General features: G+C 45.6%; 1 protein-coding gene and 1 long non-coding RNA gene across 3 annotated transcripts in view; both read left to right on the top strand.

The window, feature by feature from the left end:
* Positions 1 to 21,554, top strand: part of LOC142292207 (uncharacterized) — a 673,295-nt gene that overhangs the window by 462,079 nt on the left and 189,662 nt on the right. The gene's annotated exons all lie outside the window — the stretch shown is intronic.
* Positions 1 to 21,554, top strand: part of MICU2 (mitochondrial calcium uptake 2) — a 400,240-nt gene that overhangs the window by 189,024 nt on the left and 189,662 nt on the right. For both annotated transcript variants that reach the window (XM_075337390.1, XM_075337391.1), the window contains exon 2: positions 12,679 to 12,823. In XM_075337390.1, the coding sequence (XP_075193505.1) occupies positions 12,679 to 12,823 (145 nt within the window). The remainder of the gene's footprint in view (positions 1 to 12,678; positions 12,824 to 21,554) is intronic.

Here is a 21,554-nt window from a genome sequence, read left to right on the forward strand (position 1 = left end):
TTTATTCCAGCATGGCTACCACAGCATCTTGCAGTGGCATGCTATTCCATCCGGTTTGTGTTTAGTTGGACCATCATTTATTTTTCAACAGGACAATAACCCCAAACACACCTCCAGGCTGTGTAAGGGCTATTTGACTAAGAAGGAGAGTGATGGGGTGCTACGCCAGATGACCTGGTCTCCACAGTCACCAGACCTGAACCCAATCGAGATGGTTTGGGGTGAGCTGGACCGCAGAGTGAAGGCAAAAGGGCCAACAAGTGCTAAGCATCTCTGGGAACTCCTTCAAGACTGTTGGAAAACCATTTCCGGTGACTACCTCCTTGAAGCTCATCAAAAGAATGCCAAGAGTGTGCAAAGTAGTAATGAAAGCAAAAGGTGGCTACTTTGAAGAACCTAGAATATGACATATTTTCAGTTTCCCACTTTTTTGTAAGTATTCCATTCCACATGTTTTCATTCATAGTTTTGATGCCTTCAATGTGAATCTACAATTTTTAGAGTCATGAAAATAAAGAAAACTCATTGAATGAGAAGGTATGTCCAAACTTTTGGTCTGTACTGTATATTGGGGTCTTCTGACTCCTGATCACAGATTACAGTACGGTTTGGGAGGACCAGGCACGTTGGACATCCCACAACCTTTGCTCCCATGAGAGATAAGCAGATGCCAGACTGATTTTGAAGTATGGAGAACATCAAGACCAAGTTCTAAAGGAGGACCATTCATCATCGTTAAACAGTGGGATGACAGAGCGCCAAAAAAAAAGGAAGACAAGACATGTTTCAGACATCTTTGTGAAGACGTGTCATGGTGTCCAGTTCTGTTCTGCAGGGTCTTGAGAATGAAGACTGATTTTTATGCGGAGAGATGCAATCGATGAAATGAGATAAATGGGTCCAGTTGTGGCATTTTGGACAGATGAACCTTCGTGAATGGGACATCGGCCAGCTGAGGTTACAGTACTTAAGGCGAGTTATGTTACCGGCCTCACTCATCTTTCATCAAGTGGAGGAACTGAAACTCAATCCTTTTTCCCCCGTTCTTTTTGTTCTTTCATATTTATGAAACCTTCAAAAAAAATGTTTAATTGTGAAAACAACTGAGATCAAACCACAAGTGCTTAGGCCAAAATGTAGAAGAAGGTCCCGAAATTGATTCCTGCTCTTTTATGAGGTGAAATCACTTAAAATAGTTGGATTGATGAATCGCTTCCAATCTATGGAAATGGCTGTAAGAAAAAATGTACGTTAGCAAAAGAAATTGACTTTAGAACAGTTTCAGATGAGTGTGTTACGGGCATAGGGATATGTACTGTCAGTTTGTCATACTAGGTACGGGGATGTACCCAGCACATGGTGAAAGGGAAGAGAGTACCGAGCACCCGAGCATGGTAGTGCCCGCTCATCACTAGTTACCCTGGGTGTAGGAAAAGAGCAGATAGTGACTCCTGATCACACCTACTGTTGGTCCCTGGGGTCCCTCACCACCCTAGATAGGTTTGCACCTATGCGCCGAGCCAGGTATTTTACCCTAGATATCCCTAATGCTGGTCCCTGGGGTCCCTCACCACCCTAAATAGGTTCGCACCTATGCGCCGAGCCGGGTACTTTATCCTAGGTATCCCTAGTGCTGGTCCCTGGGGTCCCTCACCACCCTAGATAGGTCGACACCTATGCGCTGGGCCGGTCCCTGGGGTCCCATCCCTCAGCTCCCTAGATAGGTCGACACCTATGCGCCGAGCCAGGTACCTTACCCTAGGTATCCCTAGTGCTGGTCCCTGGGGTCCCTCACCACCCTAGAAAGGTCCGCATCTATACGCCAAGCCGAATACCTGACCCTAGGTATTCATAGTGCTGGGCCCTAAATAGGGAACAACAGGTGACATGAGCTCTTCATTAACCCCACTAAACAACTATAGAAGACATAAGTGGGGAAAATCATTAACTACTTCTCATTAGATGGCTCAGGTAGAAGTTCAGCAGAGCTTTCAGCAACCATACCAAAGAGGAGAACAAGCCACCTGCTTGCAACCTAGGATTGAAGTAACTGAAAATATCACCAGCAACAGTCGAAAGGCAGGAAAGGGTATATAAAGAGCAAGGGAATACTGATGATCTACAACTGGGTGGAAGGCGAGCTCCTGCTGGGTCCAAAAGGGAGAAAGATGAATCCAGCAGGAAAGCTACCTAATATAATGAATACTAACAGCAGGTACAATGGAAAGTCAGAGAGCATTCTACATAGCCAGACGCTGTGACCTTCTATTTCCAGAAACTACATGACTGTCTGTCACGCGTGACACAGTTTGGGCCTTTAGACCTATGGACGGACCAGGACTTGTAATAATGTGCTAATATGGGTGCACAAATGCCCCAATAATACTCTCAGTAAGGCTATGTGCGCACGTTGCGTAAAAACATGCAGTTACGCTGCGCTTTGTAGCGCAGCGTAACTGCATGCGTCCAGCGTCCCCTGCACAGTCTATGGAGATTGTGCAGGGGCCGTGCGCACGTGGCGTCTAAGAGCGCAGCACTTCGGCTACTGCCGAAGCGCTGCGCAAAAAGAAGTGACATGTCACTTCTTTCCTGCGCTTTGCCGGCAGCTCCTGCTCTGTCTATGGCAGGACCTGCAGGCAGAGCGCATGGAATCGGCGCTCACTACGGACATTTCTGCAGCGATCTAAAGCGCACATGTGCTCTTCAGATCGCTGCAGAAATTTCTGCAGGGCTAGTACGCAACGTGCGCACATAGCCTAAGACTCATCTCAGAATTGGCTCCCAAGACCTTAGAAACAATGTCTGTTAAATGTTTTAAAGTTTTTTACTTGAAATTGAGAACTAGGCATATTTCCTTGTATAAGTTAATTTTATATTAAAGGGGTTTTCCAGGTTTATGATTTTCTCCTGTCTTTGGGATAGGTTATCAATAGTGATGAGCGAGAGCTACCATAAATGTGAAGAGGACAAATATAACAATGTTCAATAGACCTCAGTCCTAGTGTTCTATCAGTCATATGCAGACAGTATATAGGGTATATCCCATCTTAATAACCAGAGCGGATGGAAAAAAAAATAAGGGCACATTAAAGGGAATCGGTCACCAGATTTTCTCCACCGAATCTGAGAGCAGCACAACGTATGGGCAGAGACCCTGATTCCAGTGATGTCACTCACTTTACTGGGCTGCTTAGTGTAGTTTTGAAAAATCACTGTTTAATCAGCAGTAGATTATCATTACAGGACTACTTGGCGTGCTGCAGGTAGTCCAGCATATTCCTGAGCTCTGTATCACTGCTAGATCTGCAGCAGAGAAAACATTGATTTTATCAAAATGACAGCAAACCGGCTCCGTAAGTGACACATCAGTGGAATCAGGGTCTCTGTCTCTACATTATGCTGTTCTCAGATGGGGGAGCAAAAACCTGGTGACAGATTCCCTTTAACCTGAGCTGAAAGAAGAAAAAAAAAAGGGCATCTGTCAGCAGGTTTTTGCTTTGTGAGCTGAAGACAGCATGCTGCAAGGGTTAACGCATAGTATTCAGGGATGCCTGTCTTGTCACAGTCCATCTGTTTACTTGGGGTTTATTTAAGCAGCAGGAGCCTTATCATTGCTCGGACTACAAAGTCACGCTCACCTCACTCTGACATGCCCTTCCTCTGATTGACACCTCACCGTCAGTGTACAATCTCTATAGACAGCCTGGTTTTGGTGGGGACCACTTTCTCAGCTCTGCTGTTTTGCTGAATCTGAAAATTCGGATTGTGTCAGAACGGCTGCAGCCAGTAATCTAAGTGATACATTGTTGGATTCAGGATCTCTTATCCTACGTTTTGCTTCTCTCAGATGAGGTAGTAAAAACCTGCTGACAGACTCCCTTTAAGAATCTGCGACAAAAGCTGGCCTAAAAACAGTATAAATATCTCCAGCACCAATATGCCTGTTATTGATACCAGCAAAGCATTTCACATATTGTGTTACATAAAAGTGTGAGGGCTACCGTACATGCCGCCTAGCAGTGGAAATCCCTTTAATCCCAACTTTTGAGATAGTACTTTAGCCCAAGCAGATTTTTAACACTTCTTTAGGACCCCTTCACACGTCTGTGAAAAACATTCATGTTTGGCACGGCCGTGTTAAAGGTGTGTATGGCCATCTGTGTGCTGTGTTTGTGGCACTCTAGTGTTCACCGTGTACTATCCATGATAGCACACGGAGAGCAGGAACTTGTTACTCCCGATGCTGATGTCTTCGGAGCTGCTGCTGCTTCCAGGTCCGCGGTGCAGTGAATATTTATGAGCATAATGAGCGGGCCTGGAAGCAAGGGACAACAGCGAGAAAGACACATGATATAGAAAATTATATTATTTCAAAGACCCGTGTTTTCTCCGGTACGTGTCACACTCACTATGTGGTCCGTGTGACATTAGTGCTGCCGGAGAAAAACGGACTTGTCTCCATACGGACACAAGGTCCTCGTGAAAACACTAATGTGTGCGCATACACATTGATTTTAATGGGTTTGCATATGTCTGTCTCTCCAGTACAGATGAAAACGGACGTCTCACGTACCGGAATCACTGACATGTGAAGGGGGCCTTAAAGGGAACCTGTCACCAGTTTTTTGCCCTCTAAGCTGCGGCCACCACCAGTGGGCTCCTATATACAGAATTCTAACATGATGTATATAAGAGCCCAGGCTGCTGGGTATAACATAAAAAACACTTTATAATACTTACCTAGGAGGTCGCTCCGGTGCAGACTGGGGCGTCTTTCTTCTCTGGGATCGGCGCCTCCCCTTTCGGCCATCTTGGTCTTTTTTATTCTGAAGCTGCGGTGCATGGCGCGTCTACGTCATACACATGCGCCAGCATTGAGGTCCTGTGCAGATCAAAGTATTGTAGTGCGACTGCGCAGGACCAGCGAGTGTGTATGACGTAGATGTGTCATGCACCGCGGCTTCAGAATAAGGGAGACCAAGACGGCTGAAAGGGGAGGCTCCGGTCCCGGAGAACAGCGCCACCCATCCGACCATTGTGCACTGGAGTGACCTTCTAGCTGATTATTATTATTATTAGTTATTATTATAGCGCCATTTATTCCATGGCGCTTTACAAGTGAAAGAGGGTATACGTATAACAATCATTAACAGTACCAAACAGACTGGTATAGGAGGAGAGAGGACCCTGCCCGCGAGGGCTCACAGTCTACAGGGAATGGGTGATGGTACAATAGGTGAGGACAGAGCTGGTTGCGCAGTGGTCTACTGGACTGAGGGCTATTGTAGGTTGTAGGCTTGTTGGAAGAGGTGGGTCTTGGGGTTCCTCTTGAAGCTTTCCACAGTAGGTGAGAGTCAGAAATGCTGGGGTAGAGCGTTCCAGAGTATGAGGGAGGCACGGGAGAAATCTTGTACGCCATTGTGGGAAGAGGAGAGAAGAGAGGAGTAGAGAAGGAGATCTTGTGAGGATCTGAGGTTGCGTGCAGGTAGGTACCGGGAGACTAGGTCACAGATGTAGGGAGAAGACAGGTTGTGGATGGCTTTGTATGTCATGGTTAATGTTTTGAACTGGAGTTGTTGGGTGATGGGAAGCCAGTGAAGGGATTGGCAGAGAGGAGAGAGGAGAGTTCGGGGAGTAGCGGGGGGGGACAGGTGGATTATGCGGGCCGTAGAGATTGTGTTATAATGTGTTTTTTTTGTTATACCAAGCGGCCTGGGCTCTTATATACAGCATGTTAGAATGCTGTATATAAGAGCCCAGTGGTGGTGGCCGCAGCTTAGAGGTCAAAACACTGGTGACAGGTTCCCTTTTAAGGGTCTGTGCGCACTAGGTACATTAGTTTCTTAAGCAAAATACACATTCTCTGGCAGAATTCCGCACCTGCGGCAAAAAAACACACCCAAAATCCGCATGCGGTTTTGCTGTGGTTTGTTACGATTTTGTCCCTGCAGTTTTTAACCATTATCAATGGCAAAACCGCAGGTACCTGTGGAAATGAGGTCACATGCTACTTCTTTTCGCTGTAGAAATTCTGCAGCAAAACCTGTAGGGAAAAAAAACGCAGCGTGCGCACAGCATTTTGGGTTTCTCATAGATTTTGCTGGGGAAGGACTGCATGAACTTTAGGAACAAAAACCGCACCTTTTCTGTAGTAAAAAACGCAGTGTGCGCACAGGGCCTAAAGGCAGTTTTACCAACGCTGATTCATACAATAAACGTACAATCCCCATACAGTTCGCATTCTTTCGACAGCACATTCACCAATTAAATGTGCTGCCGATAATTTTTTTTTTTTTTTTTAAGTCCTGTAAAAGATAATTTTTTTTCTACTGGTTAGTGATCAGGAACAAGTGTTCTTATAGATTTTTATTTTTTTTTATTTTATTCATTTATTTATTAAAAAAGGTTTTTTACTTTCTCGGTTCCAGGTTACTCCGCGTGTATTGCCTCTTCCAGTGCCCGGCAGTTTGGGGTCTCCCTGTGCCCCTGGCAGGCAGCGGTTTCCTACATTACCCTATGGCTGTCACAGAATATTGGGCTGTGTGATTCACGGTCCTCGCTGTCTGTCGGTACATGCCCGGCATATGACGGCTGCTTTCTATGCTAAGAGACGGGGCAGAGTCATGTTACACGGATTACATTGCACATTTGTCATGATGAGATTTCGCGATGACAAGTTTCAAAAGTCACAAAATTCAATATCAAACATCAGATTTCTGTTCTATGAATGAGAACATGTGAGTTCTGTAACGTGAGCCCCTTGTATAAGGTCTTGTGTAATCTAATGTTTACAGGACTTTTTAGCAGCTACGGTTTTTGTGGGGTTTAGGCTTAATTTTTTTCCTGGAATATATATTGTATTTGTATAGGATTATCTTCTCACAATCGTATACAGTAGCCGGACTGTAGCCTATACGAAATGAATTTCTTTGTTACTTATGGTCAGAGCTTAGAATATCAGAACATGTAAAGCTACAGCAGATAGCCGTTCTGCCTCACGCCTGGCATGGGGAAGTACCAAGCAAGCGGGGAAGGTAAGCCCTATGTCTAGGGAAGGGGGGAGATGGTGACCCCTGACGAAACCTACTGCTGGTCCGTGGCATCCCTCACCATCCTAGATAAATTTCACACCTATGCACTGAGCCGGATACCTGACCCTAGGTATCCCTAGTGCTGGACCCTAAATAGGGAACGGATGGGATGAACTCTTCGTCAACCCCACTAAACGGTAAAGGAAGGCTCAAGGGGGGACACACAAGGGGGAAAAAGCAGGAGCTACTTATTCACAAATGACACAGGCAGGAGTTCAGCAACGATCCTACAGCTGAGAGCAAGCCACCTGCTTGCAACCAGAACTAGAATGAACTGAATAATATCACCAGCAACAGTCCAGGGAAGAAGGGAGTATTTAAGCACCAAGAGAATACTGATGATCAGCAGCTGGGTGGAAGGCGAACTCCTGCTGGTCCAAAAGAGGGAGAGATGAAAATCTAGCAGGAAAGCTACCTAGTACAATGAATACTGACATCAGGAACAAAAAAAGTCAGGGAACATTCTGCGCAACCAAACGCTGTGACCTACTATTGCCAGAAACCACATGACTATCTATCGGTCGTGACACCTGCATACTGTAGGGTTAGAGCTAAAGGCCCCCCATACACATTAGATAAAAATCTGCTGATTCCATCTACCATTTAATGTGTGTGGGCGCCTCACGACTTTTCTCCAGCCATCATCTGGATCTGACCGCTGCAATTTCAGCCCCTGATCCTTTTGTTTGGTGGGGAGATAAGCTGGTGTCAGGAGTCCGCGGGGGCTCTGTCATAGACAACACAGGAGCTCTTGGCCAAGCTGACCATTCCTAGATGGGAGAGATTGATGTTCGCCAAACCATCTGCATCATTGCCCGGCCGCTATCTAACAATGTGTGCCGCCAGCGTAAACAAATCACAGTGAGATAGCCAATGTCACTATATACCTTATTCTTCCAAAAATATGACAGGGTCTTATATTATTTTTTGCTCCGAAAGATGGGCTAGGGCTTATTTTCAGGGGATGTGTTTATATATTTTTTTTTTCTCCATGAACAGCAATACACATTCATTCTTGAGCAAAAAAAAAACAAAACAACATTTATACAAATATAGTCTTATTACATTCTGGAACATCAACATAAGTCTCAAAACCCTGTGTGTAACGTGTCTATTCATTCATTCATTCATCCATCCTCTCTCTATTATTTGACTATCTCTTTTCTATCTGTCTACCTATCTATCGCTTATCTATCTATCTCTCTATCTATTTATCCCTCTATCTATCCCTCTATCTATCTATCCCTCTATCTAGCTATCCATCTGTCTACCTATCTATCTATCTATCCCTCTATCTATCTATCCATCATCTATCTAGCTATCCATCTGTCTACCGATCTATCTATCCCTCTATCTATCTATCCATCATCTATCTAGCTATCCATCTGTCTACCTATCTATCTATCCCTCTATCTATCTATCTATCCCTCTATCTCTTATCTATCTATCTATCCCTCTATCTATCTATCTATCCCTCTATCTCTTATCTATCTATCTATCTATCCATTATCTATCTATCTATCTATCTCTATCTATATATAGGCCCCTTTACACTAAACAACTTACCAGCGATCCCAACAATGATACAACCTGATAGGTATCGCTGGTAAGTTGCTAGGAGGTTGCTGGTGAGAGGTCACACAGTCAGACGCTCCAGCGATCCCACCAGCAACCAGTGACCAGCCCCCAGCCAGCAGCGACGCACTGAAGCGATGCTGCGCTTGGTAACTAAAGCGGGCTTTACACGCTGCGACATCGCTAATGCGGAGTCGTTGGGGTCACGGAATTGGTGACGCACATCCGGCCGCATTAGCGATGTTGCTGCGTGTGACACCGATGAGCGATTTTGCATCGTTGCAAAAACGTGCAAAATCGCTCATCGGTTACATGGGGGTCCATTCTCGATTATCGTTACTGCAGCAGTAACGATGTAGTTTGTCGCTCCTGCGGCAGCACACATCGCTATGTGTGACGCCGCAGGAACGAGGAACCTCTCCTTACCTGCCTCCTGGCCGCTATGAGGAAGGAAGGAGGTGGGCGGGATGTTCCGGCCACTCATCTCCGCCCCTCCGCTTCTATTGGACGGCCGCTCAGTGACGTCGCTGTGACGCCTTACGGACCGCCCCCTTAGAAAGGAGGCGGTTCGCCGGTCACAGCGACGTCGCCGGGCAGGTAAGTATGTGTGACGGGTCTGCGCGATTTTGTGCGGCACGGGCAGCGATTTGCCCGTGTCGCACAACAGATGGGGACGGGTACCCACACTAGCGATATCGGGACCGATATCGCAGCGTGTAAAGTAGCCTTAAGGTAAATATCGGGTAACCAACCCGATATTTACCTTGGTTACCAGCGCACGCAGCTACACGTGCAGAGAGCAGGGAGCAGCGCACACTGCTTAGCGCTGGCTCCCTGCTCTCCTAGTTACAGCACACATGGGGTTAATTACCCGATGTGTACTCTGCTACATGTGCAAGGAGCAGGAGCCGGCAATGACAGTGAGAGCGGCGGAGGCTGGTAACGAAGGTAAATATCGGGTAACCAAGGACAGGGCTTCTTGGTTACCTGATGTTTACTGTGGTTACCAGCCTCCGCAGAAGCCGGCTCCTGCTGCCTGCACATTTAAGTCCCCTTTACACACTGAGACTTTCTAGTGATCATGCTGCACAGCGGGAAACAAAGGACCAAAGAATGGTCCTGAACAATTTGTAGCGATCAGCAACTTCACAGCAGGGGCCAGGTCGCTGATGTTTCACACACTGCAATGTCGCTGGGGAGGTCGCTATTACGTCACAAAACCGGTGACGTTACAGCGATGTCGTTTGCGATGTTGCAGTGTGTAAAGGGGCCTTATCTCTTATCTATCTATATTTTATCTATCTATCCATCTATTTCTTATCAATCTGTTTGTATACCTATCACCAAAGGTGACATTAAACACTATTAACCTCGGAATACAAACGCTGGCGTCCCTAAAGCTGGTGTCACACTAAGCGACAGCGACAACGACGTCGCTGTTACGTCACCATTTTCGGTGACGTAACAGCGACCTTGTAAGTCGCTGTTATGATCGCTGCTTAGCTGTCAAACACAGCAGAAGCAGCGATCATAACGTCGCTGTGCTACATGTGCAGAGAGCAGGGAGCCGCGCTTAGCGCTGGCTCCTTGCTCTCCTAGGTACAGTACACATCGGGTTAATTAACCCGATGTGTGCTGCAGCTACATGTCACAGTGCAGAGAGCAAGGAGCCGCGCGCACTGCTTAGCGCTGGCTCCTTGCTCTCCTTGCTACAGTATACATCGGGTTAATTACCCGATGTGTACTGCAGCCACATGTCACAGTGCAGGAGCCGGCGCTGGCAGCAAGAGCGGAGGCTGGTAACCAGCGTAAACATCGGGTAACCAGGGAAAGGTCTTCCCTTGGTTACCCGATGTTTACGCTGGTTACAGCTTACCGCAGCTGCCAGTGCCGGCTCCTGATCGCTTCATTTCGTCGCTCTCTCGCTGTCACACACAGCGATGTGTGTGTCACAGCGGGAGAGTGACGACCAAAAAATGAAGCTGGACATTCAGCAACGACCGGCGACCTCACAGCAGGGGCCAGGTCGTTGCTGGATGTCACACACAGCGACAGCGACGGGACGTCGCTGTAACGTCACAGAAAATGGTGACGTAGCAGCGACGTCGTTGTCGTCGTCGTTATGTGTGACACCAGCTTAAGGCTACTTTCACACCTCCGGTTTCTGCAATGCGGCACAATACGGCGCTCTGCAGAAAAACTGCAACCGTTTTTTTTGCCGCCGGTTGCGGTTTTTTTTTGTATAGACTTACATTAGTGCCGTATTGTGCCGCAGGGGCTTGCGTTCGGTCCGGTTTTTGCCGCATGCGGCAGATTTAGCCGATGCCGCGGCCGGATAGAACATAGAACGTTCCCTGCAACATTTTTTGCTCCGGCAAAAAAAAAACGCATCGCGCCGCATCCGGCCGCTGCGGCGCATTTTCAATGCATGCCTATGGACGCCGGATGCGGCGCGATGCGGAAAAAAACGCATCCGGCCGCCACATGCGGTTTCTTCCACTGCGCATGCTCAGTAGCATGCCGCAACCGAAAAAAAACGGACCGGCCACATGTAAAAACTTATGCAAAGGATGCGGTGTTTTCGCCGCATCTGTTGCATAGGTTTCACAGCCGGATTGAGCCGCACAGCTCAAACCGGATGTGTGAAAGTAGCCTTAGAGTGTGGACCCTGAGAAATTGGGCAGTTTGACTCCCCATAATGTTGGACCTGAATGTAACTAGGGCTTATTTTTGGAGTGGGGCTTATTTTTAAAGCATACTCCAAAAATCCTGTAAATCATGCTGGGGCTTATTTTCTGGGAAGCAGACCTTTTTGCCACAAGCTCCTAACTTTTTGAGTATATTGTTCTGTTCTAGGCACAAGAACCAAAAAGATCTGTCCACATTTTGTGTCTGAGGCTCCATTCACCCCAATGGATGGATTCAGCAGAGCACCGTGGCTTCCATTATAAACAAAAGCCTTGACATAGATGTCGACAGAGCCTTTATGGTCTAGTGTTGATCACATAATATCCAGTTTCTGAAAACCCTAGCGATTAGCTGGACTGGTTTGGGTGGGGAAAGTTGTGGTCGGCCAAACATTTTACTAAGAGCAGCTGCTGTGAAAAACATGATGCACAATTGCACGTTATCCATAAAAAATTGCCATGCCAAGGTAGGGAGTCCATGTGTATTGTCACCGACCACCTGGCCTGACTGACCTCTGCAGCTTGTCTTGAGCAGTGCAAGCTCTCAGCAGGGAGGAGGGACACTGAGGGCTGTCAGTCAGGCTGATTGGGTGAGGAATCAGCAGCATCAGGGAGGAAGGTCTCTGAGGAGCTGTCAATCAGACCAGGTGGGTAGAGATTGAGTATAAACTTTGTAATGGATTATATAGCTATGCTAGCATTGAATTTTCAGTGTAAGTACACCAGTCTGATTATTTTTTCGTGACAGATCTGCTTTAACCAACTTTGTTTATATTTATTGTTAAAGAGCATCTAAAGGGTGCTTTAGCGATCTCGTTAGCGATGTGACACGCCAGATCGCAGATGTGACCGGCGCTAAAAAAACGACCTATGGGCGATCTCGGCAGATCGCACTTGCGATCTAACGTGTCACGTCGCTAACGAGATCGCTAGCGATGTCGCTGCATGTAAAGCACCCTTAACACTTAACATATTGAGAGGATTCAGGGTTCTAACATCTAATACATTTTATACTGTGGTGACTATTGTAAAAAAGGGTAAAAACCATACTTTATATGACCCTACTATTTTGACAGCAAATTATTTTTTTTAACTTGCTCAGCGAACATAATGATACAACATAATAAAACAATATAAATCAGAGGTCGTGTGCAGATGTGCTTTTATTGTTCATACAACTTATAACAATTCTTTAGACATTTACTAAAATGTATAGATATAATTGCACGCCTTCACGCTCGGTACAATTGACTTGTTAGACTCTCAAAGATGCAGCCGATTAGAGCATATCAATCCTTATGTAGCTTATTTGTATTATTTTCCAGAGTGAAGAAATTGTTGACGAGATCAAAGAAAAGCAGTCTCTCCGGAAGCAGCGCTTCATGCATTTTGCCTCTCTGGAGTACGATGGAGAGTATTACATGACCCCACGCGACTTCCTCTTCTCTGTGATGTTTGAGAATCTGCAGCGTAAGTCTCATTACATCACATCTATTACATTTTATTAATACATGGCTATGGCTTTAAGTTGACAAATGTTTCATTTCTCAGATTATTTATTCTTCCTGTGGACTTCTGATAATATGCCCTTCTATGATGCCAGTATGTAGTTCCACAGACAGGAGTGCAGGAGCAGAGAGACAAACCCCTTGTCCACTCTTACTGTAGAAAGACACTGATCCACCGCCCACTTCCTGTAGAGTGACACAAAGCCACCACCCACTGCCTGTAGAGCGTTACAGACTGCCACCCACGTCCTGTAGAGCGAGAGTCCTGCCACACATTTCCTATAAAGCAACAGACCTGCCACACATTTTTTTTGTAGAGTAACAGAACTGCCACACACTGCCTGTAGAGCGACAGAACTGCCACATACTGCCTGTAGAGCGACAGAACTGCCACACACTGCCTGTAGAGCGACAGAACTGCCACACACTGCCTGTAGAGCGACAGAACTGCCACACACTGCCTGTAGAGCGACCGAACTGCCACACACTGCCTGTAGAGCGACAGAACTGCCACACACTGCCTGTAGAGCGACAGAACTGCCACACACTGCCTGTAGAGCGACAGAACTGCCACACACTGCCTGTAGAGCGACAGAACTGCCACACACTGCCTGTAGAGCGACAGAACTGCCACACACTTCCAGTAGAGTGACAGACCTGCCACACACTTCCTGTAGAGTGACAGACCGGCCACCCACTTCCAGTAGAGCAACAGAACTGCCACACACTTCCTGTAGAGCAACAGAACTGCCACACACTGCCTGTAGAGCGACAGAACTGCCACACACTTCCAGTAGAGCAACAGAACTGCCACACACTTCCTGTAGAGTGACAGACCTGCCACACACTTCCAGTAGAGCGACAGACCTGCCACACACTTCCTGTAGAGTGACAGAACTGCCACACACTGCCTGTAGAGCGACAGAACTGCCACACACTTCCAGTAGAGCGACAGAACTGCCACACACTTCCTGTAGAGTGACAGACCTGCCACACACTTCCTGTAGAGTGACAGACCAGCCACCCACTTCCTGTGGAGTGACACTGACCAGCCACCCACTTCCTGTGGAGTGACACTGACCAGCCACCCACTTCCTGTGGAGTGACACTGACCAGCCACCCACTTCCTGTGGAGTGACACTGACCAGCCACCCACTTCCTGTGGAGTGACACTGACCAGCCACCCACTTCCTGTGGAGTGACACTGACCAGCCACCCACTTCCTGTGGAGTGACACTGACCAGCCACCCACTTCCTGTGGAGTGACACTGACCAGCCACCCACTTCCTGTGGAGTGACACTGACCAGCCACCCACTTCCTGTGGAGTGACACTTACCAGCCACCCACTTCCTGTGGAGTGACACTGACCAGCCACCCACTTCCTGTGGAGTGACACTGACCAGCCACCCACTTCCTGTGGAGTGACACTGACCAGCCACACACTTCCTGTAGAGCGACAGACCTGTCACACACACACTTCCAGTAGAGCGACAGACCTGCCAAACACTGCCTGTGAAGCGACAGAACTGCCACAGACTTCCTGTAGAGCGACAGACCGGCCACACACTTCCTGTAGAGCGACAGACCTGCCACACACTTCCTGTAGAGCGACAGACCTGCCACACACTTCCTGTAGAGCGACAGACCTGCCACACACTTCCTGTAGAGCGACAGACCTGTCACATACTTCCAGTAGAGCGACAGAACTGCCATACACTTCCTGTAGAGTGACAGAACTGCCACACACTGCCTGTAGAGCGGCAGACCTGTCACGCACTTCCAGTAGAGCGACAGACCTGCCACACACTGCCTGTAGAGCGACAGACCGGCCACACACTGCCTGTAGAGCGACAGACCGGCCACACACTTACTATAGAGTGAAAGACCTGCCACACACTTCCTGTAGAACGACAGACCTACCATCCACTTCCTGTAGAGCATCAGACCAGCCACCCACTTCCTGTGGAGTGACACTGACCAGCCACCCACTTCCTATGGAGTGACACTGACCAGCCACCCACTTCCTGTGGAGCGACACTGACCAGCCACCCACTTCCTGTGGAGTGACAGACCTACCACACACTTCCTGTGGAGTGACAGACCTACCACACACTTCCTGTAGACCGTCAGACCCGCCATCCACTTCCTGTAGAGTGACAGACCTACCACCCACTTTTTGTAGAGTGACAGACCTGCCACACACTTCCTGTAGAGCGACAGAGCTGGCACCCACTTCCATCTGTTGTGGGGTCTCAGCTGCTATAAGTGAATTACACCTGACAGCAGACAGTGAACAGTAAGTTAGATGACGGGAGACTTCTTTTTGCCGACACTTCTAAACAGATTTTTCAGTGATAAGATGATGTTATTTGCAAATAAAGTGATCTGCAGATAAATAATGAGAATCATAGACCATCAAATGAGATCATGTTTGAAAGTACGGGCATAACTTTTACTAATCTCTTTATTTTGTGACCAGTAGTGAGCGTCCTGTGCAGTTTTTTGTTTCTACCTTCATACGTTGTCCCTCTTTGGGTCTCGGTAGTTTTTGTACTCTCTACACCTGCGGAGCCAGACATTTTGTCGATCTTAGCTCAGCGCTTTAAGACCTATTAATTCTATAAACCTCATTTTCCATGTGGCGCTTGTTCTGTAATCTCACATGAAGCTAGAATCTTGGCTTTAATTTAAGGAATTTCCCCGATCACATTCCTTACACATTTGATTTATTTGTTTTTTTTCAGTATGCATTGTGCTAAAAAATGTTTTTCACATGACAAGTACAACAAAAACAAGAAGGAAATGATTGTTATCAATGCCTTTTCATGAAAGGATGTAACAAGGACCAAAACAAACCGTCAGCATGTCACTTAGTTTATTGTATTAGGATGATAAATACTGTATGCATGATGGCTAACATTCAGACATGGACCTTAGGGTTAGCTAGTTCGTTATACACAGTACTATGGTTTTCAGGCTCTGTCCACATGTTACGTGTCCGAATGGGGTGTTAAGGGACCATAAATGACATTGAGTTCGGGGGTCCACTGTTCAGCTACTTGAAACATTACTTAACAATTGTTCACAAATTTGCCTTGGTATCTATATAATTAACTATGTAGTTTGTCAAATGAATGATGAGATTCTGCCCTGGTCTGTACATATTACATTAAAGAAGTTCACCTGCAAAAATGTATAATACCTAAACCAGTAGAAATGTGTATATAATGTAGTATAAGTGCGGTAATGCGCTAGAAGAACTACGAATGTTTCGTTTGAAAGAGAGAAGGCTGAGAGGAGACTTAATAGCGGTCTACAAATTTCTGAAAGGTAGTCACAGTGCAGAGGGAACTACCCTATTTTCATTAGCACAAAAAAATACAAGAAGCAATGGGATAAAACTAAAAGGAAGGAGATTCAGATTAGACATTAGGAAAAACTTTCTGACAGTGAGGGCAGTCAGAGAGTGCAACAGGCTACCACGAGAGGTAGTGAGGGCAGTCAGAAAGTGAAATAGGCTACCACGAGAAGTAGTGAGGGCAGTCAGAGAATGGAACAGGCTACCACGAGAGGTAGTGAGCTCTCCATCAATGAAAACCTTCAAGCAGAAACTAGATAACATATAGCTGGGATGATTTAGGAAAATCTGCACTCGCAGGGGGTTGGACCCGATGGCCCTTGAGGTCCTTTCCAACTCTACCTTTCCATGATTTTATGATGTAGTATACTCACCAATCGACGTCTTACCCGGTTTCCATCGCCACTCCGGTGCTCTTCGGGGTCACATGATATCAATCCCAACTTGAGAGATCACACTGGGATCTATATGAGCCAGAATCGGCTTCTACAATGTAAGTCTGTGGGGCGTCAGCTGAAGCACAACAACAGCCCAGTGTATGATTATAGGGGCCTATAGACATGGCTCAACTGCCATCTGCGAGCGTACTCAGCACTGCTCGTTACTCAGTCTAACATTGATGTGCTCGGGTACTTGCCCGAATATCGTGGGTCATCATTCTCGGCAGAACCTTGTCCTGTGTAACCAGGACTTTCACTTCTGAGAACAATGGCAGCGTATGCACTCTGAAGGATCTATTCATAATCATTTTGTGCATCTGTAGCTTCATCTTCATGTGTAAATAGGCTATTAAGCATTCACAGACCAGCAAACATTTTGCGGATAATGTCCGGCATCGGCAGCTGTGAATTAAAGTGTAGTTTGACTATACCATAAGTCTATGTGATGACTGGCAATTTTGCCCAATATATTTGGCCACAAACACAAATTAGCCCAATCCTCCAGCTGAGTCCATCCTGACTTTAAACTTGGGAATTCACTGTTGGGTGAGGTACTCATGCTATATAAATGCTGGCTGAAGCTTCAAGCCTTAGTGGGGGAATTATTAATGAAGAACTCCCATCAATGTTTTTATCTTCTTTTATATATTGCAGTCATCATATTATATAGCATATTGTACTTACAATTGCTCTTTTTCCCTTTCTACCCGGTTAATTCTTCTGTTTTTCATTAGGTCTATGACATCTTGTGAGTAAGAACAGACTAGCTGAATCCTTCTAAGCTCTTCCCTGCAAGAGTCATCACTACAAAAGTCAATGGCAGAGGAGAGGAGCAGCTGGGTTCAAATTTTTAGAGGGGTATAAGTCATGCAGAGACAAGATACTTCCTTTTTCTGTATAAAGCAGAGAAAAGAGAAGAATTTACTGGGTAAAAAGGTAAAATGAGCAATTGAAAGTACACAGTGCTATATAACATGATGACTGCAATATATTAAAAGGATAAAAACTTTGATGGGAGTACTTTAACACTTGCGTTTCATATGCCAGTCTTGAACTAAAATCTTGCTAGTGGGGATGCTCCAAATTTTTTTTTTAAAAAAAAAGGTGCAAGCCCCCTTCATATTTTGTCTCTTTCCTGTGCTGCAAAATGAAATCTACACACCTATGAGCTGGAGTAGAGTTCTGATATTTCTACTACAGTTAATTAATTGTAAATTTGTAAAACCCCTTTTTTTTTTAACTCCCCCATTTTTTAGAAAAAATAATGTGACCTGTTCAAAACAGCTACATTTTGGCCCGAATACATATTGCGCCAAATTTTAAAACTTTTTTTTAAGACTGAAAATTGGTGGAAAGGGTAATAATAAATTCTCGTCTATGAGATTTCGGGTAAAAATTTATGAGCACCTCAGGTCGTATTAGACTTCTGACCTGGCCGCTGGGTCGGGGGTGGACGCTTTTATAGCTATCTGTTCTCTGCACTCTTTTTATCTTTTTTTGTGTTCCCCCTCTATTTCACCATAAAAATATGGTATTTTTGCTAAATGTTCTTTACAAATACAGCTTTGCCCATATTTTTGTGGGTTTTTTAAATACATTTTTCGTCTCTTCATACAAAATAAGTAAAGAACAAGCACACTGTTGCATTTCAGAGTACCAGAATATTTGTGTTATGTGCTATCTTTCACTTTTCCTGTTGATTTTCTGACTACTTTATTAGCCATGGAACAAATTAATGAGGAAATCCGTAGTTAAATATGCAAGGAACAAACAGTGCAGATAAGTTAGTTGGACGGTATAAATTGTCCTCACAATTTACAGCACAGTCCCGGTTTTCTTCCGGTCCCTCGGCTGTAGCACTTTCACACAAAATAACTGATCTCTCACGGGTAGAGATGAGCGGACCCATGGAAGTTCGGTTCGGTGGGTTCAGCCGGACTTAGATAAACTTTGGTTTGGGACCCGGCCTTGACCTGTACCCCAATAGAAGTCACTAATTTGGCAATTTGGGTCTCCGCCAACCTGAAGCCAGCCATAAACAGATCACTTCCAGGGGGTGGGGAGGGGCAGGGTTTTTCTTTGTTTTTTTGGTGCACACCACATCAAATAATGCTTTTATCCTCAATGATCAAACACTGTAAGTGGCTCGCACTGAGCTGAGTACTGAGCGTACCCGAGCGCGATGCTCGCTCGAATGATCAGCATATGCACATCACTCGAATACCGAACTCGGACACTGATTTTTAGTAAAGTGTGTTCGGTACAAACACCGAACTTTACTTTTCAGGTTTGCTCACCTCTACTCACCGGTAAACACTGTATTAGCCTTATGGCTTATAATGTATCAGCAGCTAAAATTCCGACTTTTTAGCCTCCATGCTGCAGAATTCTGTTCTATTCCGCGTCATGTGCATGGATTTCTGCCAATTTCTACAAAAAGAAATAAAATACCTGAGTTGTGTGACTTTTCGCATGGATGGCTCGTTATTCTGTCAGCCCTTCACTTTACGTGGCTCCTTACTGTTCCGGGTGGGTGACTCCTGTTCATCCTGAACCATTTTCAGGGGCTCATTAGATACTGACCGTCCTCCAGGAGTAGATTACCTACATTACTGGAATTTCTGGACCAGAGAAATGGTCCTGAAAATCCTCTATTCCAACATCCTGATGTCACAGTACTGCCTGCCGAATGGCAATATTCTCACACTGGTCAGAAGCTAAAGGATATTTTACTTTTAGGGTTCGAAGATGGTTTACTAGGTTCACACTATGCAGTTTTTGAGGTCCATTAGTTGCTAATACTTTTTAACAAAAATTCCCATAATGAGGAGCTTACTGTCTGCCCCATGGGTTTTTTTGCTTTCCTCTGGATCAACATGTTAGGCTATGAGTTGAACTCGATGGACTTAAAGGGAACCTGTCACCAGGTTTTTCCCATACGAGCTGTGGCCACCACCAGTAAGTCCTTATATACAATACTCTAGAATGCAGTATATAAGAGCCCAGGCCACTCTGTAGAATGTAAAAAATACCTTTATAATACTCACCTAGGGGGTGGTTTGGTCCGATGGGTGTCACTCCCTTGGTCCGGCACCTCCTCTATCTTGTGCAGTTGCCGTCCACCTGCCCAGCCTCGTGTGCATGATACGTCCTGCGTCATCGACACAAAGGCCACCATTGCGCTCCTGCGCAGGACCACTTAGATCTGCCCAGCTGAGGGCAGAGCAAAATACTGTAACGTGCAGGCGAGAGGAAAAGTCAAAGACCGCCTGCGGATGCACTCTACAGTACTTTAATCTCCCCTTAGCCAGGCAGATCAAAGTGCGCATGCGCAGGAGCGCAATGGAGGCCTCTGTGTGGATGATGCAGGACGCTCCATATGCGGCGCTGGGCAGGACGACGGCGATTGCACAAGGTAGAGGAGGCGCTGTACAGACACTAGCGACACCTATCGAACTGGACCACCCCTAGGTGGGTATAATAAAGGCGTTCTTACATTCTACAGCGCGGCCTGGGTTCTTGTATACAGTATTCTGGCATGCTGTATAGAAGAGATCACTGGTGGTGGCCACAGCTCAGAAGGGAAAATCCTGGTGACCGGTTCCCTTTAAGTCTACCTTCAACCTTAAAAACTATGGAACTATGAAATTAAAAAAGCAAACTATAAATTTTATACCCTTGACAAATGTGTATGATCATCCTCTGTAAGCAAAGACGTCTTGGTAGGTATCCGTCCCTCACTGAAGGTATTTTCTAGGTTCCTTTTTGTTATTTCTTATTTTTACTCATATGGTTTTCTCTACTTGCACCAAGCAAGACACCAAGGATGAGTTTTAGCTGAGAATTTGTCTTTTGGGTGTAACAGGGAGGGTGTTTGCCCTAAATATTACCAGTGGTGTCTAGTTGTCATTGCCCGTGTGTTCTCAGGGTCAACCTCGGCCCCAGACTCTTATTGTAAGAAATCTTCAACACTTTTCTGTTGATGTTGTCTTGGGAGGTATACTTTTGAGACAAGATGGAAGGAAGAGGGCTGAGTCCCTTGAAACGCGTAGACTTGTTATTGTTTAAATAAAAAGACATGGATTAACCCTATCTGCCTCCTGGAATTGGTGAAAAGCGCGACATTAAACCCGGTCTTCTCTACAACCACATATACCCATAGATTTTGGGGCTGTATATATATTGTCAATACTAACTGATTTTCACATATGTATACTGTTAATATCAATCAACATGATTTTCACATCAATCAACTATCACTAATCATTATTCAACTTTTTTTATCATGCACAGAGATATATATCTTCATGAATTCATGTATTTCTTCACTAATTTTTACATGTAGCAAGAAAATGTTTTTTTAATTTTTTTTTCTCTCTCTGTATGGGTTATATCCCGCATTTTCTTCCCAAAAGATTTTTCCACACATTTTCCTCCACCCCCTTCTTTTCCTTCTTCCTGTGTCTGTGAAACAAATAGACACAGTGGCAAAATTGATCCCAAATATATATATAATGTGTGTGTGTGTGTATATATATATATATGTGTGTGTACATATATATATATATATATATATATATATATATATATATATATATAATATAGTGAGGTAGCAGCGTTGTTTGGGCAAAAACGTGAGGCAGTGAGGCAGCAGCGTGTTCACACCAACAGTCTATTTATTGTTGCAGCATAAATAGATCCAATTTCCCACTGTCAAAGTCTCTTCCGGATCACAGCCGGTGCATATAGACAAATTCTTTGCATCACAAAGTCTTGTTACCTTAGGACCCCGATAACCGCAGGGATCTGTGTAAGGTTCTCCTAGGCTGACACTCTTGGCCTGTGTTCACTCCACACAGAGCCAGCCCAGCTCACACAGCATGTGTTAGCTTCA

Source organism: Anomaloglossus baeobatrachus, chromosome 2 (genome assembly GCF_048569485.1).
Source record: "Anomaloglossus baeobatrachus isolate aAnoBae1 chromosome 2, aAnoBae1.hap1, whole genome shotgun sequence".
Taxonomy (NCBI): Eukaryota; Metazoa; Chordata; class Amphibia; order Anura; family Aromobatidae; genus Anomaloglossus; species Anomaloglossus baeobatrachus.